Here is a 21919-nt window from a genome sequence, read left to right on the forward strand (position 1 = left end):
TTTGCACTGCATTACAGATAATGATTTGTGCAGCTACCAGCTTGGCTAGCAAAAGTAATAGGTCAAATATGAACAGTACAACAATGGTATATTATTGGGTGCTGAGGGCAAAGAAGTTAGTGCATTATGGTATTGATTTGAGAGAAAATAATTCAGAACTTGGATCTAAAGAGGATCTAAATAGAAATAGCCTATAGCTCTTAGACAAGTGCATCGATATTTGAATTATTAAAAGGTTAATACTGCTATGGTGTTGACCGAATTCACCAGGAAGTGTTGGTTAACGTCTTTTGATTGCCAAATATTTAGGCTATATTGGTACGCAAAGATTATGACTTACAATAGAAGTGTGTCTTTCTTTTCCTGCAGCCATTGAGAGTCACTTGTGTTCCTCATCTCCCATGGTTACACACACACACCTGTTGAGTTTTCATGCACCACCACCAGTGAGCATAGATAAATAAATAATTATACACTGCAGCAGGTAGACACGTATTTGTATGCAGCGCCATGTTTGTCCATGTCTCTTCCAAAGGGTTTGACATTATTCTTTTTTCGGTGGACCGTGGTGTTGTTTTTTCCTACTTTTGTTGCAGACAGATTGTGACTGGAGCACACATCAGCCTTGTGATATATCGAGTGCACTCGGAAGACGCATCTTAGCTAAAAACTGCATGTCTTTGTTCAGCTGGCCGGGTCTTGCTTTATTGGGGTGAAAGGTCTCCAAGTTTGGTGTGTAATTTGAGGAAGTTAATTAACAAGTCATGGTTGTAATTTGAAACCTTTCTTTGAAGTTGAGCATGCTTGGTTGGGATCACAGTATGTGACCTACCTACAGTTCTGTAGTAGGAAAATGTATAAACAGCCTCTTTGTTTCAAATCTGGAGTCTGTGTCAGTCAGCTAGTTTATAGAGATCAGTGCATAACCTTGTGGTGTAAAAGGCTCTAGATCAGTTAAAATGACCGGTCAGTCCTTCATGGCAGCCTTGTTTGCTAGACTCTATCCATCTGCTCTAATGACCCAATAGTTTAACATTTTCAGCATTCAGTCATTCAGGTCACAATTTCTTCACCTTTAATACTTTGTTTGACTCTGTGAATTTATGTCTAGGATCTGACCCTGTTTTCCACATGTGTAACAATGCCTACCTACAGCATCAGAAACTTGAACAATGTTATATGTCAGTGGTTCGTTTTGTGACTTGGTGTGCGGTCTGCCTTTTGTGAACCTTGTAATCTTGTTTAGAAAGCCAATCAGGCCAATTGATTCTCTGTTTTCTTTGTCTAGATGTCAGAGTTCTTTTATAGCTGGCGTACCACAAGGTGGGTCATTAAACCCCACCCTTTGACATTTTTGTGCAGGCCCAAACACGACTCACTCTAGCTATTGATCCAGTTAACATTTTAACCATTTAAGTTAACCTTTAAGGGTCGTTACAGAAGACCATCCCATAACAAATACAACCCCCCATCACACATGTCTGGATCTCTAAAGTTAGGCCACCCCTCTCCCCAAGGCGACCCCACCAAAGACAGTAATTCAATCACAGGGTGTTAGCAGTGTGCTCTCAACCGCATCAGCATATGGAAACTAGGTCTTTACTTAAAGTAATCATGATGAGGTGTCTGTGCAGCTTTCTCGCGGGAGCGGCGTTTTCATCACGCTCTGGTGGCCGTCAAATGTTTAGACTTGCAGTGACAGCTTCACCCTGAGACCAGAGTGACCTGTGACCTTTGAGGAATGGACAAGCCTGGAAACAAAAACAGAGGCCTTTTGTGCGGGTCAAAGGAAAAACATCTGCTGGGCCGAAGACACAGAGAGAAGAGGAGGGGGTGGGATTAACTCTCGGGTATCCATCATTCCGTCTTTCAGCCACCTCTGTTGAGAGGTGCCTGCTGGGAACATGCAGAAAGCCACTGTACATCACATCATTACCACCCAAATCCTCCTTATTTCATCCATTAACGCCCCAGCTGCCTCCCTGGCTTAGTGGGAAAAATTGATTTAAAAAAATACGCAGATAAATACAATATGAGGGGAGAATTTCTTTGATATGAATGCTGCCGTGTCTCTTATCACAGCACCACAGGAGCCACTGGTCACAGCCAGTCTTTCATTTTTAAATTAAATTCAAGCCTGAATAAATGATCTGAGAGGATTGCACATCACAGCGCCTGTTGAGAAAATTAATTTGAATGATTCTGGCTTTGATATCATCATGCATTGTCATGGTAAATGAGTGTCTGAATTTTTTTTTTTAACCCTGCTGAAGCAGTACAGTATCATTTGAATTCAGACGATGGGATATTGCCCACTCAGTAGCTTGAGCGCAAACAACAAAAGCAAGCATTCCCACTTTCTCTCTCCACTTAACACAAACTGTGCATATGTAGTTATTTAGCACCGTATTGTTTATTTGTCTCTGTTCAGTCTGTTGGTCAGCCAAGTATTTACCACCCCCACACCCCCTCCCTGCCCCCTCTGTGTCCCTCACTAACAGAGACCTGTTTCTTCAGGCCGGCCATCTGATATAGCAGACGGCTGTGGTTTGTGTAATCAGATCTTTCAGAGCAAGTTACCAATTAGCCGAGCATCTCTGGAGGGAAACCTCGTGGTGTGATTCTTTGTGCTGCTTAGGCTTCGTCACAGGGAAAATCAATCTGCTTGTTGTATGAGGTTGGTGAGGTAAAGGACGGCAGCATGGAAGGTGGGAGGAGTGAGAAATGGAGGAGGGAAAAGAGAACAGTGAAGTAACTCGGGCTTTCTTTTTTGGAAGACATAAAGGCAAATTGTCATTCTTACATTTGAATAAATAAAAAAAAGTGTAAATGACAGCAAAGACTTAAATGTGTGATCTGGCGCTATTTTGAAACTAAAGTCAGGAGATGCCAAACTGACAGAGCGACCCAGTTAAGTTGGCTCAGGAGGTGTCATCTAAACAGACAAATTGGAGGTTAGTATTTAGTAAAAAATGATATCATAATTATACAATTTAACATTTGTTGTGTCTGTTATGAAGCATTGTAATAGAATACTGAACAGGGGTATTTTGTTCTTGTATTTCCAGGCGCAATTAGGAGACTTTTTTATTTTGAAATAATTTCCCAATTCATAATTCCATAGCAATGTAACCCAATGTATGAATGCTGAGTCATGCCTTATGAGGCCTTCGTGAATGCATTATTGGAACATGCAGATCACATTTCCACCATTCAATGTCTTTATGTTGAAAAACAGTTTGAATAGTCAAGCTTGATTTGTGAGACTGGACTGCAGGTGTGTGTTGTTCTCAGAAGCAGCCAAAGATCATTAATGTTTTGTTTTGAACTATTATGCTCATCCCGAGGTAATGATGGATAAATAATTAAACGAGTGGAGGCACCTGACCTGAACCGGAAAACACAGCAATCCGGGGAATCGTTTTGAAATTTGGACTCTGAATCACCATTGATCATTAGTTTTTTGTTGACAGTTGTAAAACAAATAATCTTCCACAGCCTTGTGGATCTAGCCTGAGAGCATATTATGTTTGAAGAACAGATCTGGACGACAGTCTTTGCTCTGCGTTGTCGTGAGATGATTCAGCCTTGACAAGATGTGCAACAGATATTTTGGATGTCTTCTCCTCGTTTGGTTTCCTGCAGTGCTACATGGTGAGGGCATTGAATATTTTCTTTTTTTTTTTTATCAGGGAGAAACATACAAAGTCATTTCAGCGCCATTACACTCATACAGAGCAAAACAAAAACATGTATTTGGACAATAGTGTTAACATATTAACCAAGCTATTACTCCCCCTTTCATTTTACAATGTTTTAAATAAGAACATTTGAACAAAAGAAGTTACATTTACTCATTTTTCCATCAAGATTAATAGACTGGTACTTCAAGCCTTGTAATAGAGGTACTTAAAGAAGTTCAGGTCTCAGTGGTCTTGTATATCTGATCCACTTGGACCACCAACTCTTAAATTTCTCCGAATGCAATTTTAGAGCAAATGTCAGTCTCTCCATGATGTAGATTTGGTGAACAGTCCCGTCTTCCAGTGTCGGTGCGTTGGGTTGTAGCCATTTCCTTGTTATAGCTTTCTTTGCTCCAATCAATAATATCTTCATTAAATATTTGTCCGCTATTGATTGGATATGTGAGTATTTTCATAAACAATAACTTAAGTCATCTTGCCTGTTGTTGTTTTTCAGCACAAAGTGAATCACAGTCCTGTAGCGCTCCTGAACTGCCTGGCGGTGTCTTTGCCCCGAGGAAGGAGACTTACTCTAGTGGAACCCAGCTCATCTATATCTGCAATGAAGGACTTAAACCTGCAGTGAAGGGTTGGTGGGCCACAATCGCATGTGAAAATGGCAAATGGTCTCATCAGGCACAATGTATAGGTAAGTGTTCCCTAAATACATCTATAGTTGTCTTAGTTTTAACCAAGCTACCTGTCTGGCTCCATAGTGTCAATCAATCCTCCACAACTTTGTTCCTGTTCCTGTTCCTGTTTCTGTTCATACAGAGATTCCCCTAAAGTCACTGTAAGAAAACAAACAAAATACAGATACCTATGTCTCTGTGTCTAAATTCATGAATCGACGTCAATTAAAGTCTTAAGCCCCTCCTGTAAAAGTCTCAGAGATGCAAGAGTCAGTGAGAGACAGTAGTAAGAGTGGGTGAGAGGAGTGACACACAAGCAATGTAACAGATTATTTTGTAAAATGGCTTTGTATCACTATATTCAACTATACGCTGTGCTACAGTTGTTTCTGCTCACAGTTCCACTATTTTGTAAATCCACAGATGTTCTCTGTGGTGGCTATGGTTTTTATTGTTTGTTGGTTGTGCTTGTTGTTTGGCATTTGTTGATTCTAAATACAAGGAGTTAAAGCAGAAGTAAGTGATATATTTGTGTTAATATAAGTCTTAAATAGTTATATCTTCCAACAGCAATCACTTACATAGAGTGTTTGGACTGAAACACAGGTCTCTCAGTCCCTCTGCTCTGCTCTGAGCCGAAGAGAAAACATTTATCGTATCCTACAGTTTTTATCCAATGAGGAGAGAGAACGGCATGCAGGGCTGTGTGCGCAGCCAAGGAACGCCGTGAATGTGGCGACGTAGGGACGAGGACTGTTATGGTGCGTTCAAGGAAACTCGTATTTTTCCGACCGTGAAGTGGTACCAGTTCGATCTGGCACGAGTTCACCGGTCGGAAGTTACGAGTGGCCGTTATAGTGACTTTCACCGGTAAAACAGGTCGGAAAAACACGAGTGGGTTGCCTGAAACGCTACAAAGTCGTAAGTTGTGACTTGAAGCTGTAATTTACGATTTCAAAAGCCTGCCTGGAACGCAGCATTAGCGAAAACGACCGGACCACTTACTTCTGCTTTAAATATGCTTGCTTTGTTGTATGATAACATTTAGTAACATGCATTTCACTTTTTCACTTTTTGAAATAATTTCCCAATTCATAATTCCATAGCAATGTAACCCAATGTATGAATGCTGAGTCATGCCTTATGAGGCCTTCGTGAATGCATTATTGGAACATGCAGATCACATTTCCACCATTCAATGTCTTTATGTTGAAAAACTGTTTGAATAGTCAAGCTTGATTTGTGAGACTGGACTGCAGGTGTGTGTTGTTCTCAGAAGCAGCCAAAGATCAGAAATGTCTTGTTTTTAACTATTATGCTCATCCCGAGGTAATGATGGATAAATAATTAAACGAGTGGAGGCACCTGACCTGAACCGGAAAACATAGCAATCCGGGAAATCGTTTTGAAATTTGGACTCTGAATCATCATTGATCATTAGTTTTTTGTTGACAGTTGTAAAACAAATAATCTTCCATGGCCTTGTGGATCTAGCCTGAGAGCATATTATGTTTGAAGAACAGATCTGAGGCCTGTACCACGAAGCGAGCTCAGCCTACCCAGGCTTACTGTCAGCCTATCCAGCTGAACCTATCCACAACACTGTCACTCCGGATCAGCGGTACCACGACGCTGGTTATCAACTCGGTAACTCAACCCCGGCTTGTCTTGCTGTGAATCTGTGAACGTGCACGTATAAAGGGCGGATTCAAGGCAGCAGACCAATCACAACCATGAGCACCGACACGTCAGAGAGAAACGAGGTGAGCGCACCGGAGTTCAGATCAATCCTGAAAGCTACCCTGCCCCGGAGCAGGTTTGCCGTTCAGAGTAAGTTACCATGGTAACTCACCTCGGTAAGAATGAATCCAGCTTCGTGGTACCGGAAAGTAAGGGTTAACCCTGAAGTTATCTCGCTAAGCCAGTGATCCTGCTTCGTGGTACAGGCCTCTGGACGACAGTCTTTGCTCTGCGTTGTCGTGAGATGATTCAGCCTAGACAAGATGTGCAACAGATATTTTGGATGTCTTCTCCACGTTTGGTTTCCTGCAGTGCTACATGGTGAGGGCATTGAGTATTTTCATACACAATAACTTAACTATGTCATCTTGCCTGTTGTTGTTTTTCAGCACAAAGTGAATCACAGTCCTGTAACGCTCCTGAACTGCCTGGCGGTGTCTTTGCCCCGAGGCAGGAGACTTACTCTAGTGGAACCCAGCTCATCTATATCTGCAATGAAGGACTTAAACCTGCAGTGAAGGGTTGGTGGGCCACAATCGCATGTGAAAATGGCAAATGGTCTCATCAGGCACAATGTATAGGTATGTGTTCCCTATACATCTATAGTTGTCTTGGTTTTAACCAAGCTACCTGTCTGGCTCCATAGTGTCAATCAGTCCTCCACAACTTTGTTCCTGTTCCGGTTCCTGTTTCTGTTCATACAGAGATTCCCCTAAAGTCACTGTAAGAAAACAAACAAAATACAGATACTTATGTCTCTGTGTCTAAATTCATGAATCGACGTCAATTAAAGTCTTAAGCCCCTCCTGTAAAAGTCTCAGAGATGCAAGAGTCAGTGAGAGACAGTAGTAAGAGTGGGTGAGAGGAGTGACACACAAGCAATGTAACAGATTATTTTGTAAAATGGCTTTGTATCACTATATTCAACTATAAGCTGTGCTACAGTTGTTTCTACTCACAGTTACACTATTTTGTAAATCCACAGATGTTCTCTGTGGTGGCTATGGTTTTTATTGTTTGTTGGTTGTGCTTGTTGTTTGACATTTGTTGATTCTAAATACAAGGAGTTAAATATGCTTGCTTTGTTGTATGATAACATTTAGTAACATGCATTTCACTTTTTCACTTTTTGAAATAATTTCCCAATTCATAATTCCATAGCAATGTAACCCAATGTATGAATGCTGAGTCATGCCTTATGAGGCCTTCGTGAATGCATTATTGGAACATGCCGATCACATTTCCACCATTCAATGTCTTTATGTTGAAAAACTGTTTGAATAGTCAAGCTTGATTTGTGAGACTGGACTGCAGGTGTGTGTTGTTCTCAGAAGCAGCCAAAGATCAGAAATGTCTTGTTTTGAACTATTATGCTCATCCCGAGGTAATGATGGATAAATAATTAAACGAGTGGAGGCACCTGACCTGAACCTGAAAACACCGCAATCCGGGAAATCGTTTTGTAAATTTGGACTCTGAATCATCATTGATCATTAGTTTTTTGTTGACAGTTGTAAAACAAATAATTTTCCATGGCCTTGTGGATCTAGCCTGAGAGCATATTATGTTTGAAGAACAGATCTGAGGCCTGTACCACGAAGCGAGCTCAGCCTACCCAGGCTTACTGTCAGCCTATCCAGCTGAACCTATCCACAACACTGTCACTCCGGATCAGCGGTACCACGACGCTGGTTATCAACTCGGTAACTCAACCCCGGCTTGTCTTGCTGTGAATCTGTGAACGTGTACGTATAAAGGGCGGATTCAAGGCAGCAGACCAATCACAACCATGAGCACCGACACGTCAGAGAGAAACGAGGTGAGCGCACCGGAGTTCAGATCAATCCTGAAAGCTACCCTGCCCCGGAGCAGGTTTGCCGTTCAGAGTAAGTTACCATGGTAACTCACCTCGGTAAGAATGAATCCAGCTTCGTGGTACCGGAAAGTAAGGGTTAACCCTGAAGTTATCTCGCTAAGCCAGTGATCCTGCTTCGTGGTACAGGCCCCTGGACGGCAGTCTTTGCTCTGCGTTGTCGTGAGATGATTCAGCCTTGACAAGATGTGCAACAGATATTTTGGATGTCTTCTCCACGTTTGGTTTCCTGCAGTGCTACATGGTGAGGGCATTGAGTATTTTCATACACAATAACTTAACTATGTCATCTTGCCTGTTGTTGTTTTTCAGCACAAAGTGAATCACAGTCCTGTAACGCTCCTGAACTGCCTGGTGGTGTCTTTGCCCCGAGGCAGGAGACTTACTCTAGTGGAACCCAGCTCACCTATATCTGCAATGAAGGACTTAAACCTGCAGTGAAGGGTTGGTGGGCCACAATCGCATGTGAAAATGGCGAATGGTCTCATCAGGCACAATGTATAGGTATGTGTTCCCTAAATACATCTATAGTTGTCTTAGTTTTAACCAAGCTACCTGTCTGGCTCCATAGTGTCAATCAATCCTCCACAACTTTGTTCCTGTTCCTGTTCCTGTTTCTGTTCATACAGAGATTCCCCTAAAGTCACTGTAAGAAAACAAACAAAATACAGATACTTATGTCTCTGTGTCTAAATTCATGAATCAACGTCAATCAAAGTCTTAAGCCCCTCCTGTAAAAGTCTCAGAGATGCAAGAGTCAGTGAGAGACAGTAGTAAGAGTGGGTGAGAGCAGTGACACACAAGCAATGCAACAGATTATTTTGTAAAATGGCTTTGTATCACTATATTCAACTATAAGCTGTGCTACAGTTGTTTCTGCTCACAGTTACACTATTTTGTAAATCCACAGATGTTCTCTGTGGTGGCTATGGTTTTTATTGTTTGTTGGTTGTGCTTGTTGTTTGGCATTTGTTGATTCTAAATACAAGGAGTTAAATATGCTTGCTTTGTTGTATGATAACATTTAGTAACATGCATTTCACTTTTGTAGCCTATTAACCTGGGATCAGTAACTCTTATATCAATATCCATTGTAGTATTGTTTGTTGATGTTTGTTGCATCAGAATTCACTTGCACCCCTATAAACAATCAGGCCCCACCGTAGCCCCCCCCAATTAGGTGCCACCACTGGTTATACACTTTGGAAATTGTAAAGAGGCCATCTTCAACTTATCAATGCTGTCTTTCCACTGATCCAGGTGATGGTTCTTCAGGAGCAGGAGGTGTTGGAGGGGGCACAGCTACTGGCCGTGTGGGACAACTTACAGCTGAAGGTAGGATTATGGAGCTTTCTATCAGTGTGACGTCTTGAAGAGCAGATTTCACTGATTTGAAGTTAAATTTACTTCATGGAGATCTCAAACACCCACTGCACTGATCAATAGACAGCCTCCAGCTGCTGTAGCCTTATTGATCCACTAGGTGTCAGTGTGTTACATAGTATATTGACTACATTGTCTGTGTGTGTGTGTGCGTTGCACTGATTCCGTTCTCCGCTGTAGCCTACCATTGAAAATAATGAACTGAATTGTGTGCATCTAAACATGGTTAATGTTTACATAAATACATGTCAGTATTATGTACAATACTGACAAGACAAGTGTATTAGCTGTTAAATACATGAGCCACTTTTATATTATATTATACGTTTTTTTTAGTGCCAAATTAAAAAAAAAAAAAAGGACTACAAAAATAGTAATAGAAATATGATATTATATTATTTTGTATCTCTGTATATGTATCAACATAACATTTGGGCATATATTAAGACTTTTTCTTTACCCCCTCACACTAAAAGTGTAAGATGAGTTGTAATGGTAATAAAGTTTCAAGTCCAATATGCCACGAAGACTTGCTTGTGTTCCATGTTTTAGGCTAGTCATTTAAAGCAGTAGTACTTAGTACTACTTAAAGTCAACACATGCAAATCTATGTGGATGTTGTGGGTGTATGTTGAGGAGTGTTGGGTTCAGTCAAGTGACTATTTTGTAAGATCTCCCCTCTGATCATCTCCTATCCTCAGTTAAGACAGTTAGTAAACAGCATGCTATGGTCTTGTTAAATCAGTAACTTTGAGATTATTTTTTATTAGTTAGTCAGTCAGTTAGAGCAGTGATTCCCAACCAGTAGGGCACATTGCAGGGAGTACGTGGAAACATTTATTAATTTATTTCCAAGATGAGTAAATACAAGTAAATACTATGTCATTTCATAAGCCCATTACTAGAATAGTACGTGCACACCACAATTGGTTCTCACCAGAAGACAACAACCTGTGGCACAACTCTGTGTAGGGTTGTCAAAAGTATTGAAGCTAAAACGGCGCATCTGTATACATCGTTTAAAAAACGGCGATATTACGGCAACACTCCTCTCTCGCCTCCTCTCTTCTTCTCCGCTGTCTGAGTGCACGTGTGTGTGTTGTGAGAGAGGAGGGAGGGGGGAGCCCCCCCACCCGTCAGAGGAGAGGAGAAATGCATTGTAATGAATGTAATGAAACAATAGCAACACAGACACTGAAATTGCACGGGATCATCCCCTATGTTCCCCGGGTCCTATGTTCCCCACTTTGTATGGGACTGGGGAACATAGAACCCTTTTTCTGAAAAACGGTCCTATGTTCTCCGCTTTTGCCCAAAAGGGTCCTATGTTCCCCACTTTTTCCGAAAAGGACCCGGGGAACATGCAATTTTTGGTCGCAAGTGTAGTTGTGTAGTTTGCCTATTTCTGAATGAGAAGTTGACTTGTGACTTTGAGCGAGAAGTGGAATTGTCCCATTGGTTGGGTTTAGGCAATGAAGAAAGGAGTTGGTTAAGTTTAGTAAAAAGACCAGGTAGAGGCTAGACAGGCCAGATAGATAGATAGAGTCCAGACATGTGAGATTTTTTTAATGTGAGTTTTTATGTTGGTGTCTATATGTTTATGTTTAACTGAGCCCAAACTGGTGACAATTTTCTGTCCCTGTGACAGACAATAAAGTTTTTTGAATTGAATTGAATTGAATTGAATTGACAAATAGAGAGAGTCCATGGACCAGCAACAGCGGGGAACATAAGACCCTTTTTTTGAAAAAGGGTTTTATTTTTAGTGTGACAATGTGGAGACGATAAACACAAAAACAGCCAGGAACAATTAAAATGCAGGAGAATACATGTAAAATGTCTTACAGTTACAGTTGTGTATGACCACTTTTGTAGAATCATCAACAGGTACAGTATGAGTGAGAGGTTACTCATGGCACGGTGAAAAGGCTCAGGGGGTACACAATACAAAAAAGGTTGGGAACCACTGAGTTAGAGGAATTCTTCTCAAACACTGGTTTGTTCTCCAGCTGCAGCGACTCAGGTCAAAGTTAGAGAGTAACGTCACAGACCTAGTTTCAGTGTCCATCACTGAGTGTTCTCACCAGGGCAAGAAAATCTGAACAGACTCCCTCAGCTGACAGGAAGCCATCCCTGTAAACAACTTCAGTTTGCTTTGTGCCAGCAGAACATTTTATATCATAAACACTACCAAAACAATGGAGCTGTCTTCGCTGTCTACCTGACCCACTGAGGGTGTAATCAGAGCCCCCTCTAAGAGCTGTACGTTCTGTTATGACTGTGGCTGTGACGTTCTGAGAGCACTTCTTAAGCTGATAAACAAAATTCGACTGGTCTGGAAACATTCGGTTCAGATAAAAGTTCTTTGAAACTAGTTTCTAAAATCAAATCAACCTTTTAAAAAACAGTTCTACCATAATCAAAAGTGATCATTTAATACTTTTGACTTGCAAATATCTTACTGTTGTTCTGAAGAAGCAAAATGTTCAGTCTTTTATTAACCTTGCTAATATATTTAGGTGCTCAGTGACATGATGAAAGCTCCTGTGTTTTGTAGTTCAGTGATTCGGGGATTGTCTGTGTAATAACATTTTCTCTCATAAATCCTTGTCAGCTTCTTCCACATAGACACAAAGTCACAGAAATCAAAATGAATCATAGAAATGATCATTTTTATGTCAAAATTAGAAGAATTTGTATTGGATGATCACATGCCTTTCATTAGTTTTCGTAATTGGACTTTTATTTTACTATTGTGCATTTTATGTTGTTTGTTCTTGTTGTACTGTATGCATGTTTGTAAGGGTCTATCTGAGGACCAGTGACCTTAATTAGAGCTTTTAAAGATGTGGTGTCTGTGACTATCCAGATTTATCTGGACATTATCTTTGGACATTTTGCAGGATTGAGGGCACCTTTAATGTGATTTTCAGACCAGTAGAGTATGTACCTGTTTGTTCTCGCTTGTCGATGTTCGTGCATTGTTCAGGGTGTTCTACAAAAGTACAGTGCAGCCACCCTTTACACAGGAAAGACTTATATCCTTCTATACTGGATATATCCGTTCCAGGCACGCACACCACTAAACCTTTCACCATCCTCATGCTGTTTGTAGAAGTAGCACTAAGAGGTAATTACTAGTCCATGTTGGTATGTCGATTTAATGATCAAAAAGACTTTAGCAGACGGAAGTGTGAAAAGTTATACATCTATCCTCTGTTATGATTGTGTTTTCTTCTATAGTTTATAACTTAGATAAATAGTTCTGCAATAAAATTGAATAAAATAAAAATAAAATTATTCATGTAATATGAAGCATATCTATGGTCTAAAGTTTAGGAATGGTCCTGTTTATTCAGCAGCTGACACCAACAACTGAAAAAGCTCAATTTTCATAGAAAACAGACTCGGGGATCAATACCTCAGATAAGTTAACTTAAAGTCAACACAGGCCACTTTGTCGATGTTGTGGGTATAGGTTGAGTATTGGGTTCACTCAGGTGACTTTGCTGTAAACTCTTGATCTTTCAGATATCACAGCAAACACTGCAATATATACTCTCTCATCATCTCATATCCTCCAGTCAGTTTGAATCCATTCAGACATTTTTTTTGAATCTGCCGGTCAGTTTGAGGAATTCTTCTCAAACACTGGTTTGTGCTCCAGCTGCGACCACAGAGGTGAAGGGGTAATGTCAGTCACAGACCTAGTTTTAGTGTCCATCACAGAGTGTTCAAACCAGAGCAAGAAAATCTGAACAGACTCCCTCAGCTGACAGGAAGCCATCCCTGTAAACAACTTCAGTTTGCTTTGTGCCAGCAGAACATTTTATATCATAAACACTACCAAAACAATAGAGCTGTCTTCCCTCTCTACTTGACCCACTGAGGGTGTAATCAGTGACATCCAGAGCCCCCTGTAAGAGCTGTGACGTTCTGTTCAGACTGTGTAACCTTAACTGCACTCTGAGGCTGCTGGATGTAATTCTTCTGTTTCACACATGATGTGAAAGTTGCTTCTGAGGAGACTTAAATTACAGTATTTGGCTGGTTTGGAAACATATGGTTTAGATAAAGTTTTCTCTAGAACTACTTTCTATAGCTAAAACTGCTTCCACCATTGTGATCGTTAAATATTTTTAATGTGTGGCGGTTGCAGTGGAACTTAAGTAGAACACTGTAGATACAAGAAGTTAATGACCCAAAACGTGAAATAATGACCCAACACCTCAGATGATGGAAGACCAGCACAGTCTGTAGACTTAAGGGGATAGTTCAACATTTTGGCAAATTGGCCCATTGCTATAATCCCTATAGTCATAGCAGTTGCTTTGTTACCTGTTGGGGGCAGTTTTTCGGCAAGCAGTCTCTGCATTTACCTTGAAAACAACTCTGCCTTGCAACGTTCTGTTATTATCTCATAGCGTGGTGAATGTGCAGGTCACAACTTGTCCACGAGAGCGTTTTGGAGTTGTTGGATTGTGTATTTGATGAGTTTGATGAGCGAAACCAAGAAATCCCATTAGCCTCCGTAGCTTAGCTCTGAGCAGCTTGCGGCTCTGCTCCGCCGTTCTAAAAATAGCTTGCACTGACAATTAAAGGTAACGAACCTACTGCTATGACTATAGGGATTATGGGATTATGGCAATGGGTCAATTTGCCAAAATGTTGAACTATCCCTTTGAACTTCATGGAGCTGGTATTGATGAAGTGTACAAAAGGTACAAAAGTACTGCAGGTGCAACACAGTGATGGGAAATTCTGCAACAGTGTTGCGATGAATTTATGAACTATATTTTATATCCACTGCAGAAACTGTTGGTTTGATGCTGGATTAGTCAAGAAATTATATTCCACGAAAGTTTTAACTCCACGAAAGTTTTAACATGTCAGCATGACTGAACTTTGTCAGATATTGCTAATTTCAGAAACAACTACACCTATGTATGTGTTCTGAAACCTTAGACTGGTTGTGGAGATTGGTTGTTCACAAACACATTAGTTGTCTCTCCCTTCCATCTGGTGACATCCTTTTTGTTTTGCATATCCAACACCTCCACAGCACACACAGCACTCATCCAATCACTGCCTTCATGGTGAGTCATGCAGACTTGCACAACTCATTGTATGTTTATTTTATGTTTTAGTTATAATAAATGATTGGTTCTTAGTTTAACTGAACAGCATTACATGCTCAGTTGCTCTGCTGGGAATCAAGTGGCAACACTCGGCAAAACGCCCATAACCTTTTACCTGAATAACAATTTCATAAACTAAGATTTCTCTAATTGATAAAAGACAATTACTCGAGTGTGTAAATTATGCAACAGGCCTTTCTTACTCATTTGTCAACGGTGTGCGAGCCAGGCTGACACCATCCTGTGAATGAATCCAAATTGCAAATATAGCAAAAGAAAACAAATGCCCTCCCACACCCTTGTCTAAACATGGCGATATAAACAACACACTTCAACCTCAATTAAATCAACACTCTATCTGTTTATGTCTTCTATTTGCCTCTGATATCCTGCGTTTGTTTGCGCCTTTTATCTGGGATCTCATCCTAAATGTTGCTGAAGGTTTCGCCATCACCAGTTCCTCTATGAGTTACTGCTTCCTGTCAAGATGAGGCCTGGCACGTCAACAATGCCTGACAGGAAAAAGATCTGACTGTAACTGTCAGACTCTTGAATTTCATTTCAAATGGAGTGTGTGTGTGTGTGTGTGTGTGTGTGTGTGTGTGTGTGTGTGTCCGCTTGTGTGTTTGTATGAGTGTGTGTGCACACCTCCTATGAGACAGAGGGCATCTTACCCACGTCATCATGTTGGACTGAGACCCACAGCATCAAAGAGCCACTGAACAAGAACGTCAGAGGAACAACATGATCCATTGTCCTCCTGGCCGGCTCTACACCGGAAAACACTGTCCATGATCCCATAAAAAATGTTTTTGGCACATTTATGGAAGAGCTGCACATGGCTCTTTATGGCCTGTGGTCACAATAGAAAACAGAAGGTGGTGTCAATGTAAATGTCCAATCAATAAGTATTGTATCTATTTTAGATCCATTCAGCATTGTTGCTATGATGCTTGAAAAATGGTTGATCAACACATGCAAGGACAAAATGAGGAAATGCCCAAGTTGCTGTTCTCTCGCTTTGACTGTGCAGAGCTTCATCCAAGAAAAATACTGACGTGTGAAGTGTGTGTGTGTTAGAGAGATAGCGAGTTGGATTGCATTGTACATGCATCAGATTTGGCCGTGTGTGTTGATAACCTCAGGATAACGGGGGCCAATGGTGAGGGGAGATTGCAAATGGAGGGAGGAGACTGGGGGCAGGACAACTTCCCATCCCAGGAAGAGTTTATAAATTCATATCCATGTTTACACTTTGCCCACAACCTGACCAACCCTCATCTTATCAACACTGCAGAGAACGTCTCACACACATCTTTAGCATCTTGGTTTTTTGGGGTTTTTTTTTTTTTTTTTTTTAGAGGAAGGGGCACAAGTTTAGCACGAAATGGACTGTGAAATTGTTAGGTCAGTCTGAGACAGAGATGGACCCCTGAGCTTTGAACTTGACTAGCCACTCATAGTAATCTTCAAGTCTTGAACGGGACTGTACTACTGCTTTCTCATCCTGATTTAGCTATCAGCAGCCATGTACAGCAGCGGCTACTCCCAGGTGTCCAAGCACAGCCCGCAGGCCCAAAAGAAGATGCAGTACCGCTCCAAGGGCAAAAGCTGTGGCTACTACATGCGCATTGTCTTCTTCTTTTCCTCACTTATTCAGTCTCTCATCATAGTTAGTCTTGTACTCTTCCTGGTCTATGGTAAAGATCAGGACTCTGCATCCACAGCCCGCATCCAGGACCTGGAGGAGAGCTTCAGCAGACTCTCCATTGAAAATGTCGCCCTCAGGCAACAAAGGAAAAACCTGACCAACTTACTCAACGCCACCCTGACCGAAAAGGCCCGTAATGACTGGGACCTGGTCAATATGCGCCACCACATCAACATCTCACTGGTCATTATCCAAGACATGGACAAGGCACAGGTGAGGAGCTAAGATTATTTAAATTATTCATTTACTTTTAATTATCATTTCTAATATGCAAGTTCCTTTCTTTACTTTTACTGTGTGTTCTCTTGTGTAATTTAACATCTTTGTTAATTTGGATTTCTCATGTATCAACCACCATAAAAAGTGATGAAATTAGAAAAGATGTGTCATCAACTACTGTTAGGTTTCAAATACTGAGAATATTTACAATGATAATGAGAACAGTCATATTTCTAGGACAGTTTGAATATAAAAGTAACTGTAATCAAGTTGAATCAGTTGTTCTAACTGATTCTTTACATTACACAAGTGGTCTTGAATGAATCACTAAAACACTAATGGATTGCTTTTGATCATATGAACAGCAACAATGCAAAATGGAGTTGCTGATGATCAGGATGTCAGGTCAAAACTGCAACAATCGGGGTAAGTTAGTTTAAGTAATTATGTCAACCCAAAATTTATCGAACAGTAAATGAAACATAGTTATTCTCCTTAATCTTGTTGACCCCCCCCCCTTTTTTTTCCCTCTTTTCTTTTTTGTTTTACAACTTCTTTAGTGGCCGTGCCTGATACCTGTAACTGTGGTTTGCTGTTTGAACGGATGAAAGCCAGGTCTGATCTTGTTGAGGCCAACTTCACCCAAACAGTCAGGTTGATGAGGGTGGAAATGGAGCAGACTGCCCAAGAAAGAGACTACATTAACCTGGAGGCTATCCGCCTGAGGAGAGACAAAGCCACACAAGAGAAGGAGTTGCAGTTCTATAAACAGAGATGTAAAGAAGACTTCTCCCAGTCCCTGAGTGGTGTCTCCAATGTCTCCAAAGCTTTCCTAGTGAAGATCGAAACCCTCTTCCCAAAGTACATTCCCTTCCAGCTCACCTGTCCAAGGCAGAGGGATCACCTGGAGCAGATCCGAGCCAATTGCACCAACTTGTCCAGAGAGGTGGAGGACAAGTTCCAGCGTTACCTGAACATTGTGGGCGACCAGGTGTCAGAAATCCAGGCTGAGAACAGTCGCTTCAAGGCAGAGAACTGGCGACTGACCGAGGACTACCGCTGGTGCACACAGAACCGCACAGGCCTGATTCTGCAGCACAAACAGAACTTTGACAAGCTTCAGCGGAAACATGATGAAGACAAGGAGAAACTCCTGATGGAGAAGATGAAGCTTATTGGAGATAAAGAGGTCTTGGAGCAAAGTGTCAGGTATAAAAGCAAAGAGATGGATCACCTCGCAATGCAACTGAGGCATCTCAACATGACCTGTACGCCTAAGGTAAGACAAAAGCACCATTACTTATGTATGTATTACATTATATGAACATGTTATAGGCTCTACAGTGGTCTGAACAGCAGCATGACTGTATATGGCTGTATTTATCTTTATCTAAGTAAATGATTATTTATATAGCATATATGTAATATCTACTATTAAAGAACAAAATGACAAAAGGAGCTGTGTTAATGAACTCCATGGGTAAGAATCAAATGTTCCCATACTGACGTTACTTTTATTTCATTCCAGCCGGGCTTTGGAGGTGGGTCGACCTCTTGGATGGGTACATCTAGTCAGTCTGGGAGGAATTTGCCTAATGGTGGTGGGTCCAGTTCTTCTGCGGGGGGTCAGTTTGGTGGGTTGGGTTCTAGCTTTGGATCACAATTCAATAGGCAAGGATCAGCTGCAACAGGCGCCTCTAGCTCAGCCTTCTCGTTACCTGGGTCAAGTTCAAATCTCGGCTCCATTGGTACAGGATTCAATAGACAAGGATCGGCTGCAACAGGCGCCTCTAGCTCATCCTTCTCATCACCTGGGTCAAGTTCAAGTTTTGGCTCCATTGGTACAGGATTCAATAGGCAAGGATCAGCTGCAACAGGGGCTTCTAGCTCATCATTCTCATCACCTGGGTCGAGTTCAAGTTTCGGCTCCAGCGGTACAGGATTTAACAAGCCAGGGTCAACTGCAACGGGCTCTTCAAGCTCATCCTTCTCATCGCCTGGTTCAAGTTCAAGCCTAGGCTCCAGTGGTACAGGCTTCAACAAGCTAGGATCCACTGGAATGGGCTCAAGTTCATCCTTCTCATCACCAGGGTCAAGTTCAAGCCTGGGCTCCACTGGGTCCGGATTCAATAAACCTAGTTCAAATGGGGGAGGTTTGTCAAGCTTTGGAACAGGTGGGATAGGTGCAAATAAGCCAGCATTGGGTGGAAGAGGCACATCAACCCTGGGGTCATCCTCTGGGTCACTTGGCTCAGGTTCAAGCCTTGGCTCAAGTTCGAGCCTTGGCTCAAGTTCGAGCCTTGGCTCAAGTTCAAGCCTTGACTCACGTGGGATAGGTGCAAATAAGACTCCATCAAATGGGAAAAGCTCTCAAGGGTTTGGGTCCTGGTTTGGGATGGGGAATAGTAACTCAAGTCCAAGTAAGCCTGGGAGTGGAACAGGGAGAGGACTAGTAAGTGGAAATACTGGATCAACGTTTGGAAGGACAAGTGGCCCAGGTAAGACTAATGTAAATGCAGAAGCATGCATTTCAAAATAAAGGCTTGCTCTACCCAGATTACAAAGATTTGCTCACAAACATACATACAGTACATGGAATCAAGCCATGGAGATAATGATAATTTGCAGAGGGTCTGAGAAAATCCATTTCTGACATTTTTGAATGGACATGTATTCGCGCAGTGCTCAAAACCTTGGAAAATATAAAAAATAAAAACAGAAACTGTTCCCTCTATACAGTCTGTCTAGTATAAAGTCCGTTTGAAATGTCAGCACAAACACAATTCTCAGGGGCCATGGATAAAACAGATGACTAAAACCACAACTATCTGAGTCGACAAATAGATAATCTGGGTGAACTAGACCTTAAATAAAATGCATGTGAAAACCAGGACATTACATACTGCATGTATTAATCAATAATTTCACAAGCTCATTAAACTTAAAATGATGTTTAACATCTGTGGAACCTGTTCCCTGTTTGCAGTTTTTAATAGTATTAAGGTCAAAAGCATCTGATTGATGACCCTCTAATGGCTAAATAATGACAAATCACTGTTCTCTTATGTTTTACCAACAGTCAACGTGGCTCAGCATATTCAAAGTCTGCAGCGCATCATCAACCCCCCGAGCCCGGAGTGAGTATAAACTTTTCTCAACTGCAGGTTCAGAGTGCATGTGAAGATGTTTTCATATCAGGCTGATAATTAATATGTTATATTTGGTTCATTGTCAATAAATCCAATGAAAGACAAAAGCAGCAACACATTAATTAATCTCTGTGTAATACAACCCCCCTACCCTCTTTATGCTTCTTATCACCATATTGGTTTTAATTTTTTTTTTTAAGTTTTTAAAATTTTGAGTTTTCAAAGAGGCAAAATGATTTGATCACAGCTGTGCTCTTTAGTTTTAATCAAATGTTCAAACAGAGGTAAATAATGCATTTGTTGGGGACTATTTTCAGTCACACATGAGTACATATTTCATGATCTTTGCCACTAGGACGGCGTGTGTGAAAGTCATACTATTGCTACCTCATGCAATGGTGTGCTTTAATTATGTATGCTCATATTGTATAAGGCCAGATTTACATGTTGTACTGTACAAAGTATCAAAGTGCACCACAGAGACATGAGTCTCCCATAACTTTGTGATGTCACAACAGAGCAGTCACTGATTTCAGCCACGATTCAAGCCCAGCACACCCAGACCCCCCACCCGGTCTTGCAGGATATGGTTTCTCTACATGTTCATTACACATCTGCTTTATTCTTGTTCATTTTTTCAGAAAAGATTGGCCAATGAGAAAAGAGACAAAAAAACCCTCCTCTCCTCTGGTTGGCACTGCCAAATTTTGTGTTACTAGAGCTCCAGAGAGATGGTTTTTGGTTCTTAAAACCACACCCACCTTATTGACTCACTTTAAATAAAATTAATAAATAAATAAATGTGTAAAATATGGGACCTTTAGTTTGTGGACATTAATTGAAATCTGTGAGACTCGTACGAACTACATTTGATGTACAATGTAATAACCTCTTTCTTTCTTTCTTTCTTTCTTTCTTTCTTTCTTTCTTTCTTTCTTTCTTTCTTTCTTTCTTTCTTTCTTTCTTTCTTTCTTTCTTTCTCTTTCTTTCTTTCTTTCTTTCTTTCTTTCTTTCTTTCTTTCTTTCTTTCTTTCTTTCTTTCTTTCTTTCTTTCAGGGACAAACAAGATCTCTCCAGGATGCTGGGTTAGTCCACCTTATCTTGATGAGCCACAGGGATTTATCCATTACATCAACTGCACACAGCCAAATGCAAGCTAATCAGAGTTCATATGTTGTATAAGAATAAATGTACTATATAAAACTTATATAGGCCTACATTATGTGTACTATACATTGTGTGTACTATGTTTATGTTTATACAATTGCATATACAAAAGTTAATTGAATAATTTTTGCACTTTGAAATGTAAAATGTGAATTTTTGTAACAACAGTAACCACATATCATGAATAAGCACATGTACAACCATTTACTTATTGAATGTAAATAAAAAATAAAAGCTTTGTTTCAACATAAACACATCAAGTGTGCCTATCTTTTATTTATAAACAAGGCTATTTATGATATTATTCTATTCAGACCCGGAAATAACTGTTTGTCCCTGTGTGCGTCACCTATTGTGTGGCTAATTGTCTGCAAATGACTGCTTCGACCCCGTCTGTGATGTTTCATGGAAGATTTACTGGCAACGCCATTTAATCCATTCAGCATGTTTATGTTTACCTGCCAACAGGCCAGTGGAAGCAGACAGGAGGAACCTGGAAATGCTCTTGTATACATGCTGTTGTTAAAAACAGAAAAACACAAAGTTGCCTCAATTATCCATAGAGAACACAGACATCCTTAATTCTAATATCTGCAAGAAAGAACAAATAAAAGGGAAAATGTGGGTTTTATGTATGGCAAACAAATGGAAACTTTAAGTTTTGTGAAATATAAATGGGACATTTCCTCCCATGACTGCAATAGATAATGTTATTGGATAGAAAAGCTCAGGGGTAGCCTACTTATCCCATTTTGACAACAACAACATTACTATGGAAGCAAAATGGAGCAGGAAAACAAACCATGAGAACACACAAACATCCTGTTCATTGCCCTGTGAAAGAACGGAGACATACTGTTAATTCAAGAACCAAGTGTGTATTGTGTTGGCGCCAATTAATAAATGCAGTACTTCAGCTTGAGCAAAGGGAGAGTTCTTTCCCGTCTAAAGGATATCCTTTGTTTAACATCAAGTGTTTTTCCACATTTGGGATGTCCAGCTTACTGCAGGAGAAGCGGTGAGGATATTAAAGGTCAGTTGGTTGGTTGTCTTTGGGAATCACTTTATTAGACTGAAAGAGACACAGGAAGTGTGAAAACGTCTTTGGCTGACTGGAAAATCATCAGGATCATACTGAACTGTGCAAATATGTTTCCTGTCATG

The 21919-nt window shown here is 40.8% G+C and overlaps 1 protein-coding gene and 2 long non-coding RNA genes across 3 annotated transcripts; all 3 read left to right on the forward strand.

Moving 5' to 3' along the window:
* The first annotated feature begins 3390 nt into the window (after positions 1–3390).
* On the forward strand, positions 3391–6694 carry LOC146970686 (uncharacterized). The gene is made up of 3 exons (XR_015038052.1): positions 3391–3654; positions 4201–4392; positions 6505–6694. It is a non-coding gene; the product is annotated as an uncharacterized LOC146970686 (long non-coding RNA).
* A 1426-nt stretch (positions 6695–8120) lies between these two features.
* On the forward strand, positions 8121–10596 carry LOC146970687 (uncharacterized). The gene is made up of 3 exons (XR_015038040.1): positions 8121–8232; positions 8301–8492; positions 9249–10596. It is a non-coding gene; the product is annotated as an uncharacterized LOC146970687 (long non-coding RNA).
* A 5232-nt stretch (positions 10597–15828) lies between these two features.
* On the forward strand, positions 15829–20951 carry plvapa (plasmalemma vesicle associated protein a). Its single transcript, XM_085804247.1, has 6 exons — positions 15829–16433; positions 16805–16865; positions 17000–17718; positions 17968–18937; positions 19519–19576; positions 20645–20951. Exons 1-6 carry the CDS (start codon positions 16038–16040, stop codon positions 20676–20678), a joined length of 2238 nt encoding a protein of 745 aa, XP_085660373.1. The 5' UTR covers positions 15829–16037; the 3' UTR covers positions 20679–20951.
* The last annotated feature ends 968 nt before the right edge of the window (positions 20952–21919 follow it).

Source organism: Trachurus japonicus, chromosome 17, assembly GCF_045865225.1.
Source record: "Trachurus japonicus isolate A0001 chromosome 17, Traja_1.0".
NCBI lineage: Eukaryota > Metazoa > Chordata > Actinopteri > Carangiformes > Carangidae > Trachurus > Trachurus japonicus.

Excerpts from the sequence above, each read along its gene's own strand:
- plvapa (XM_085804247.1), top strand. The coding sequence starts at position 16,038 with ATGTACAGCAGCGGCTACTCCCAGGTGTCCAAGCACAGCCCGCAGGCC. Across the intron at positions 16,434-16,804 it reads AAGACATGGACAAGGCACAG|CAACAATGCAAAATGGAGTT; the intron begins GTGAGGAGCTAA and ends TCATATGAACAG. Across the intron at positions 16,866-16,999 it reads TCAAAACTGCAACAATCGGG|TGGCCGTGCCTGATACCTGT; the intron begins GTAAGTTAGTTT and ends CAACTTCTTTAG.